Genomic DNA, 9,580 nt, shown 5'->3' with positions numbered 1-9,580 from the left:
CTACAGTCCATGGGGTTGCAAAGAGTTGGACATGACTGAGCGTGCACACACACACACGCATTATTATGGCAATATCTTCAGGATGTCAGTTTGTATATTAGAAATACAGGTGGTAACTGTGCACAGAGACTGTACTTAGCTTCTGATGAAGACTCTCCTTAACCAAAGTTTAGCCAGGTTCTTCTGAGCCCTCTTTCTCAGCAGGCCTCGTATCTTAGGTCCTGTCTTCAGCCTAACTAGTCCATTGTTAGTAAAAATCCTGCTGCGTCACTTTAGAACGAATTCCCCTACTCTCAGAATCTAATCACCCTGACGACGGCCTTCGGCAAGAATCCTGTTAAGTCAGCATGGCAAGCATCCCCCTATCTTGGTGTCTTCTCAGTCCCAATGACCCACTTCCACTCTGCTTGATGACTATACATCCTCAGCTGTCTTCACTGTAGTTGGAGCTGAGCCCATTCTCTTGCCCCTGTCACCACAGCCTTGGCCCCTGCTGCAATAGCCCTGAATAAAGTCTTCTGTACTGTTTTAACCAGTGTCAGAATGCATTTTTAATTCTCCCCAGCTCTAAATGCTAGTGGAATGATGACTTGCAGAAACCCTTCTTCCTCAGGGTCTCCAGCAGAAATTCCCTCAATACTAATACTAGGTTCCATCCAAAATTTGTCTTTATATTCACTATGAACTTTACTTACAGCAAGTTAATATAGCTCATAACCCCTTATCTGTAACTCTTGGGACCAGATGTTTCAGAATTTGGAATTTTTCATACATGATAAAGTATTATGTAACTCATACACCAATACAGCTTGGGGCAGTACTTGTAATCAAATATATTAACACTTTTGTAGCAAAATATATGAATACTAAGATAAATAAAGATTAAAGGTAGTCTGTTAGGGAAGTCAGGTTTGGCTGCCAAATGAGTTTTGATGTCAAACATGAAAAAACTCTAGATTTTCACAGATTTTTGGAATTGTACGTGTAACAGCGAAACAATTTGTGAAATAACCAAAATCATCGAAGCTTGCAGTTTCAACCAGTTTGTTAATCAGTTGTGTCCAACTCTTTGCGACTCCATGGACTGCAGCCCACCAGGCTCCTCTGTCCATGGGATTCTCCAGGCAAGAATATTGGAGTGGGTTGCCATGCTCCTCTCCAAGGGATTTTCCGACCAGGGATGGAGCCCAGGTCTCCTGCACTGGAGGCAGATTCTTTACCATTTGAGCCACCAGGGAAGCCCTCCAACCAGTTTATGATGTCACATTTGTATTCCTTTCATTATTCTTCCCTCTGATCTAATCTTTTTCCAAATGAGAAATGGAAAGTGAAATATATATTCTAGGATGACTTTTATGATCCAAAACAAAGCAAAACTGATCTTAGTTCTTTAGAGTGCAATCTTTACTTTCCCCAATAATTTTGTACTTCCCTATCTTGAGTTCAGAGAAGGCAGTGGCACCCCACTCCAGTACTCTTGCCTGGAAAATCCCATGGACAGAGGAGCCTGGTGGGCTGCAGTCCATGGGGTTGCTAAGAGGCGGATACAACTGAGTGACTTTGCTTTCACTTTTCACTTTCATGCACTGGAGAAGAAAATGGCAACCCACTCCAGTGATCTTTCCTGTAGAATCCCAGGGACGGGGGAGCCTGGTGGGCTGCCATCTCTGGGGTCGCACAGAGTCTGACACAACTGAAGCGACTTAGCAGCAGCAGCATCTATCTTGAGTTAACACCCTCTAGTTGGTTGGTAGGACCACTTGTAAATCATGAAAGAAAAGAGACTGTGTCTAACATGACAGGGTTAAGAATTGGAAGACTGACTTAATTGCCTCTTAGCTACTCTAGCCAAAAGACAAGCTACAGACTATTTCACTTAAATCACAGAGATTAATGAAATTTGACGATATTTACTATAACTTGGACTTTACGTTGGCCTTAGGACCTAATTTACCACATAATGGAAGGGGTATTGAGGAGCAATGACAGAAGCTAAAGTAGTACATTGTAATCAACTGTATAATGTATTTGCCTTGTTTTAAATTTTCTATATTATCTATAGATGGCTTACCAAATGTTTAAGTAATTAAAACTTTAAATTACTCCAAAATTTGACAAAGGATGTAAAATTATATTCATTTAAGAAACATAAAATGTGTGATATGATACCATGTTGTTAAAAGATCATTTAAAAATTACCCTGTTGCCCATCTTTTTCTAAAACTACCATTGCTCTTCCTTCCATGCATTTCAATCTCTGTACAAACTCCAAACAGATTCAAAAATACATTTTTTTCTCCCATCAACTTACTTCATCTGACCTGTCAGATTAGAGACAATTTTATTTCCTGAACTCCTCACAGCTACTATACTATGGAAATGAGAGCTATAATTTGGGAAGATAGTCTTAAAATTTATGTAGAAATGCTATTCAGTTCAGTTCAGTCGCTCAGTCGTGTCCGACTCTTTGCGACCCCATGAAATCGCAGCCGGGCCTCCCTGTCCATCACCAACTCCCAGAGTTCACTCAGACTCATGTCTATCGAGTCGGTGATGCCATCCAGCCATCTCATCCTCTGTCGTCCCCTTCTCCTCCTGCCCCCAATCCCTCCCAGCATCAGAGTCTTTTCCAATGAGTCAACTATATGTTTAAATAAACTCTTTACATGAGACTTAAGGAGTTATCCAACATTAGCCATCTGGTATTTCATCTCTAAATCCTGACGTTAAAAACCACAATTGCCAAAAGAAAAAACTTCACAGATGCCTAGAGTATATTTAAATTTTATAGTAAGATATTTATGTTTTAACTATTCTGAATAGTTTTCACTGAAAACTATTAGTTTTCTAAATTAGTATTCTAAATTTCTAAGGTTCATTAATTCCATTACTAGTAGTTAATATTGACATGTAAGGAATTTCATCCTCTGTCTCCTGCAAATGTGGACTGATGCATCAAAAAAGCTCTTAGTTCTAGAAGTCTATATCTTTCTAGAGGAATGACCAATGGAAGCAAGGCTACCTTAAAAAAAAAATCTCAAGAAAAAGAAAGCTACTTTAGTCTGATCAAGGTAAAAAGTCTCCCCAAAATAAAGAGCAAAATACATGAATTTTTCTCCTTTATTAGAGAAAAGGATAAAACTTAAATCATTTAAAACAACAGAGTCAGACTGGGGTGGTAGAAGGAAAAAATGATCTCATTATTAAAGAAAACTCTATGCTTTGTCTACTGAGTGAATGTAGCACATGTTTTTAAGTTTTGGTTAAACCTATCAGCCAACGGTACATTCACAGAGGGGGCACCCACAGGAAAGAGCAGAGAAATGGCAAAACTGGTTGCTCAGATTTTACCACTGTAAGCTCATGGACTTTAACCAAATGTTAAAGTTTAAATGAATCTGCAATCAAGAAATTTTAAAAAGCTTTAATAAATCTTTAGGGGAAAAAAGATCATATACAAGACACTTGTCAAACAAGAAGTTTCCCATAAAAATTTATCTCATGAAGTAGTAGTTTACTTTCAAAAACATTCTCATCTAGAATCATTCAATGTGTCTACTTCATTTAAAGTACATAGCAAGAAAAGGAGTCTTTGCAAGATGTGTTAGGTTTAATTAGTATTAAATAAATACAAAGTATGGTTAGCTATGTATTAAATTGTCCACCACCAATATATGGAAAATTCAGAACACAGCAATGAATAAAGCACTTATTCTCACTTTCAATTCACTGTCTGAAATGAGTGAATAGTGGCTACTCTAGCTATTTGGCTTCCTTCCTTCAGTCAGAGGAGAAGCTAGAAACTCATTTTCCTTATACATGAGCTCTAAATGTATTAGTGGGGCTAGCCCAGTGATGGGATATGTATGTTCATGAAGGAATCCAAAGTATCACCCAACTAGTATAGAGTTCTCAAGGTAGTATTAAAGTAGTTTCATGGCCTCAAAGATTGATATCACCTTCTAAAGGGTTTATCACCCAAACATGAAAAATTCTTAGATATATTAAATGGAATAATACAGTTCTACTATAATGCACTTCTGTAACTTCTGGTACCTACAGTCATCCCTTGGTATCCATGGGAGATTGGTTCCAGGACCTGTGGCAGATATCAAAATTCACAGATGAAGCTCAAGTCCCACAGTTGACCGTCTTTATCTGCAGATTCTGCATCGGAGGATTCAACCAACTACCTACCATGGAGCACTGCAGAATCAATTGGGGAAAAAATCCACATACAAGTGGACTCGTGCAGTTCAAACCTGTGTTGTTCAAGGGTCGATGATATTTTAAAAGAGGAGCAATAATAGTCTGTCTACCATAGAGGGAGCTTTAAAGCTAGATAAGACAATATTTTTGAATTTGTCAGAAAAACAGGATGATCAATCAGCCACTAGAATCTCTTACTGATCAGACCCCAATAATAATTTACCTATTAAAGTAGGTATTGTTTAAAAAAAAAGAAAAAATGCTTAAATTTTGTTTTTAAGACCAATGTAGGCATAAGCAATCTTGTGAATAGGGTAAGCTATTCTGGCATAAAAGAACTATAACAGCTTGAAAAACAACTGTAAACCATTTCATTTTGATAAAACCTCATCTCTGTATTCAAATATGAATATGCTGCACTATTAACCGGTGATTCTATGAATGATAAGACACATTTCTGTTCTGTTAACTGACCTGTCAACAAAGCACCTCTTTAAAGTGAACAATGGACCATAACTATAACTTGACACAAACTGGGTAAATGTGGGTCACATACAACACTTTCAATTGTTGGTAGAACCAAACAGCCATACAGAAACTTTCTTGCAATCAGCTCTGCAAAACAGAACTCTCTCACTTATACTACAGAACTACCAGGTATATTGTAGGATAGCCATTTAAGGGGAAATTCCAATAACTGACTTGTCCCATAGCAGTGAAGCATATTATTTTGCTCTGTAGAAACTAAAACTCTCCAAACTATGAAAACTGTGTAACCTCTAATGATATAAATCTCTTGAAATCTGATATGTAACGTGCCACTTTTCTTTTATTCTAAATTCAAAGACCAGGTAACTTCAAAAGTTTTTCATTTCTGAAAAAGAAGATTAAAAGAAATGTCTGAAAGAATAACATTGCTAGATGGTAGAAAAGGGATGTGCAGATTGACAAGCGCAGTTCTGGCACACAGACTTGAGAATGCCAACTTGCTCTCTCAGGAATGAAAAATACTTGAATACAGGTTACTCCTTCCGTACTCTTCTTTTGCGTACTGACTTTATTGGCCCATCTCCAGATCCTGTGCTCTCATCTGCCTCTTTCATCTAGGAAAAAACGTTATGAAAATGGTTATTTTCAGACAGTAGGCAATGAGTAGACAGTAGTATATAAAATATTTATTTTAAAATACCTCTATTTCTAAAATACATGTTTCTAATCAAATGCTTTATACTAATTAATGATCAGTCAAAAATGTATATATATATTGATGTGTTTCAGTTTGTTCATCTTTTGCCATGATTTCATTTTTAGAGTAACTGTGCCTGTCAGATATGCATCTGACAAGGGATAATGCTAACAGCTCAGTTCACGATTTTATCTCATGATTTCCAACCTAATCTAATGTCATGGTTCATTAAAGGTGGCATAATGTTTTCATTGTGGATAGTAACCACTAACTATACCAACACAATGTCTCTGTAATAGTGAACCGCTGCACTGGTTTTACAGAGACTTTTCCAGAACTTCTGGCACACAGTACTTGATAAAAATTAGGAGAGAGGAAAGGGAAACATCAAACTTACGGTTTGGGTTTTTTCTATTCTTTAACTCGTATCCTTCCAGAATAATCATTTGTACATAAGGTAAACTTGTGTAACAAATAATGGGGGTGTTATACAAAATAGTTAAAATTATTTCTCAAGGTTACACTATATAAAATTTATTTATTTTAGCTCACTGACAAATGCATAAAAGATTAAAAGATTGGAACATGGAATTAATATGCTTTTAAAGGTACGCAAAATATTTTTTTCTAAAGCAAAATATAACTAGAGTAAGTGCTCCATATGTAATTCCAAGTATTATTATGAAAGTGTAACACAGGGAAACAAGGGCCATGTAAAACTACGTTCTGGAAGAAACTTTCTTCACCCAGGTCCCTTTCAATAAAGGTATTTGTGATGATCCCCCAAACCCATTTAAACACTCACAAGACAGTTAAGACTAGTAACCAGGCAAATGTACAGAGTAAGCTTTAGAAAACACTTAAAACAATAAAAACAGACGTTTATTTGGGTGATTTCTTCAAGCAGACAAAACAGAATGTTTATTTCATCATACACAACAGTCCAGGCATCACGGACATTTACCCTCCTAACTCTAAGCTACAAGAGTGATGGGGACAGTGACTCTGTCAGGTTAAGATTATGCAGCTCTCAAAAGGCCAGAGAAATACAGAAAACGGGCTTTTGAGGGTATACAGTAGGTTAAAAAAAAGAGAAGGAAAAAAGAAACCTCTGGTTCTGAATTATACCCTGGATGATTCTGATTTCATAACTGACTATAAAAAAGGGCACTATGGAAAGTTTTACTACACATCAGGATGGGGAAAAAAAGGGCAGACATATCAAGTTAATGAAAAAAACAAGCTTAAAGATTTGAGAAAAACACCACTACTAGACACAGTACTCCACTAGCCAATGAATGAAATCCTTTAAAATTTTACAGTAAATATAAATGTGACAGAATGTTTTCACAATGTCTATAAAGAAGACTGCCTTATAATAAACATAATTACCTCTTAAATATTCAATTGGTCTGCTTATTACACCTTTCAACAAAACACTTTAATAAAATTTTGTTTTTAAACAGATGTAGCTATTTTGTAAACCAAAGGCTTATTTTATACTATTTCATTAGGCGTTAGGAAGATAGTTTTTTCATGCTTTCCTTATGGATACATTTTATACCAATATGTATGCTCTTAAGAAAGCTGGGAGAAAATATGGCAAAAACTTCTTCACAAACGAGATCACTACTTTTATTAAAATATTTTTATAGACTAACAATCGTACATAGAAACTAGTTTATTTTCTGTTAAAGAGATGCTTACCTCATCCTCTGATCCAGACTTATTGGATTTATTACCTTCTTCTTGTCCTTCTATAATTTCAATTTCTTCTTCACTCTTTTCCTCAGGTTCACCTTCCTCTTCTAGAAGTTTTTATTAAACAGATTTTATTCAAGGCAAAAGACTCAATGAATTAGAATTTTTCTACTGAAAAGTATTAAGTAAAAGTGGAGGAGTACATTTAAATTTCAATATTTGAAAGCAATTTCTTCCATTCGACATTTTTGAAAATTAAATACAAGTACTCGTTATTTTGCCACAACTCATTGGAAAAGACCCTGATGCTGGGAAAGATTGAGGGTGTGAGGAGAAGGGGATGACAGAGCATGAGATGGTTGGATGGCATCACCGACTCAATGGACATGAGTTTGAGTGAGCTCTGGGAGATCGTGAAGGACAGGGAAGCCTGGCGTGCTGCAGTCCATGGGGTCACCACGAGTCGGACATGACTGAGCAACTGAACAACAACGATAAATATATCATCATATCTGAGGAAAGGGGCAGGTTTACAGCATTTTAAAGCCTTCAGTCTGTATGTGAAATGAAAATCAAAGAATATATGTGTGTATGTATATACATAAATATACATGTGTGCTTTGAGAGAGCATGGTTTTTAAGTCAACTGTTTCATCAACTATTAAGTTAAAAATAGTGCTCAAAATATAATGCAGGTTATAAAGGGCTCATTCTGGAGCCTGGCTTGGGACATCTGGCAAACATCAATAGTTTTATTGCTACTTAGATGTATACAAGGAAGTCTCACTGGAGAGGTACCAAAAAGCTGCAGTTGTCTTCAGTTCTAACATCTTCTGGAGTTTAGCTGAGAGCAGGAGGGGACCTATGATTCAGCAATCCTTTGAAGAGATTAAACTACTGGTTTGATATGATAAACTATCTGATAAACAACAGCCCTTGGTGTGGATTTTGTTGCTGCAGACACCTGTCTTAAGCCAACTACTCCTCCACAGAAGCTGTGATCTGTGCCTCCCATCTCATCCTTGGAGGCAAGAAAAACCCTTGCAAAAAGCTATGACATATGGGATTGATAGCTGCTAGATTCTGAAGCAACTGAACAATTCTGACAACTCTTTCTTCCTAGAAGAGAGAGCTCATACACTGGATGTCTGCTCAGGTACAATCCAGGCAAGGATGGTACTCCTCTTCACCACAGTCACGCACTCCCAGGGATTCAGATGGTATAAATCTGACAACAGACAAGTGCAACAGCTAGTGGCTCCCACTTAATCTACTGTTCTTAATGAGCTCTGCCCAGGGTCCCCTTTATATATCGCCATCACTGTCCTACCTTTTTCAACAATTTCACCATCACTTTGCTTTTTTTCCTCTTCCAAGTCAACTGGCTTCTCCAGGGCTGCTTTCTCTTCCTTCACTTCCTGCTCCAGTGCTCCCTTTGTTTGTGGTTTACATATGTCCAGTTTTTTGAAAGCCACATCTTCATATTTTTTCTGTGGTAGTTTAACATAAGCTATTTTTACTAGAAGCAAAGCACTATTAAAAAAAAACATTTTCTTTTTTTGCAATGACGGATAACACACACGCGCTGAAGAACTGATGCTTTTGAACTGTCTTGTTGGAGAAGACTCTTGAGAGTCCCTTGGACTGCAAGGAGATCAAACCAATCCATCCTAAAGGAGATCAGTCCTGAATATCCATTGTAAGGACTGATGCTGAAGCTGAAATTCCAATACTTGGGTCACATGATGAGAAGAACTGACTCATTTGAAAAGACCCTGATGCTGGGAAGGACTGAAGGCAGGAGAAGGGGACAACAGAGGATGAGATGGTTGGATGGCATGACCGACTTGATGGACATGAGTTTGAGCAAGCTCCGGGAGATGGTGATGGACAGGGAAACCTGACATGCTGCGGTCCACGGGGTTGGAAAGAGTCAGACGTGACTGAGCAACTGAACCGAACTGAACTGATATCGTACACGGTGAACTAACAGTAAAAACTTATATAGGAAATTTAGTTTATTACTTTTAAGAACCACTGACTCCATTTATTGAACTCCTAAACACTAAGAGATTTTTTTTTTTAATGTTGAAGGAAATTCATTTTCTTTACCTTTACTTTTCTTGGCCAACAAAATGAACTAATCAATGCTATTGGAAGCGCTGCTGTCAAGAGGTAAATGAACCAAAGCCATGGGCGCTGTTCAGTAGCCGACATCAATTGTTTGAATATACCAGGCTGAAAAAGAAATAAGCATAAAAAGGCTATTCAGATTTTATAAACCTTCATTCATAAATACAGCCTACGAAAACAAAAAAAAGTTATTTCACCTAGGTAGTTTTCTACTAAGGAGTCAAATTTATAAGGCAAAAAATATTTTCCATTTTATACTTTGTAAAGTTTAAACAATCTTTAAAAAAAAAAGTTTATCTGGCATGCCAGTTCTTAGTTGTGACCTGTGGGAACTACTTCCCCAACTAGAGA

General features: G+C 37.2%; 1 protein-coding gene across 1 annotated transcript in view; it reads right to left on the bottom strand.

Annotated features, from left to right (window-relative positions):
• Positions 1-5,231: 5,231 nt before the first annotated feature.
• CLGN (calmegin) overlaps positions 5,232-9,580 on the bottom strand; it is a 43,191-nt gene continuing 38,842 nt past the window's right edge. The window contains exons 12-15 of the mRNA XM_052655051.1: positions 9,209-9,334; positions 8,427-8,586; positions 7,103-7,203; positions 5,232-5,312 (exon numbers count right to left, since the gene is read on the bottom strand). Of these exons, the coding sequence (XP_052511011.1) occupies positions 5,232-5,312; positions 7,103-7,203; positions 8,427-8,586; positions 9,209-9,334 (468 nt within the window). The remainder of the gene's footprint in view (positions 5,313-7,102; positions 7,204-8,426; positions 8,587-9,208; positions 9,335-9,580) is intronic.

The sequence above is a fragment of the Budorcas taxicolor genome, chromosome 17 (genome assembly GCF_023091745.1).
Source record: "Budorcas taxicolor isolate Tak-1 chromosome 17, Takin1.1, whole genome shotgun sequence".
Classification (NCBI taxonomy): Eukaryota; Metazoa; Chordata; class Mammalia; order Artiodactyla; family Bovidae; genus Budorcas; species Budorcas taxicolor.
Note: the sequence above shows the minus strand (reverse complement) of the source record. Positions and strands in the feature narration are given on the sequence as shown.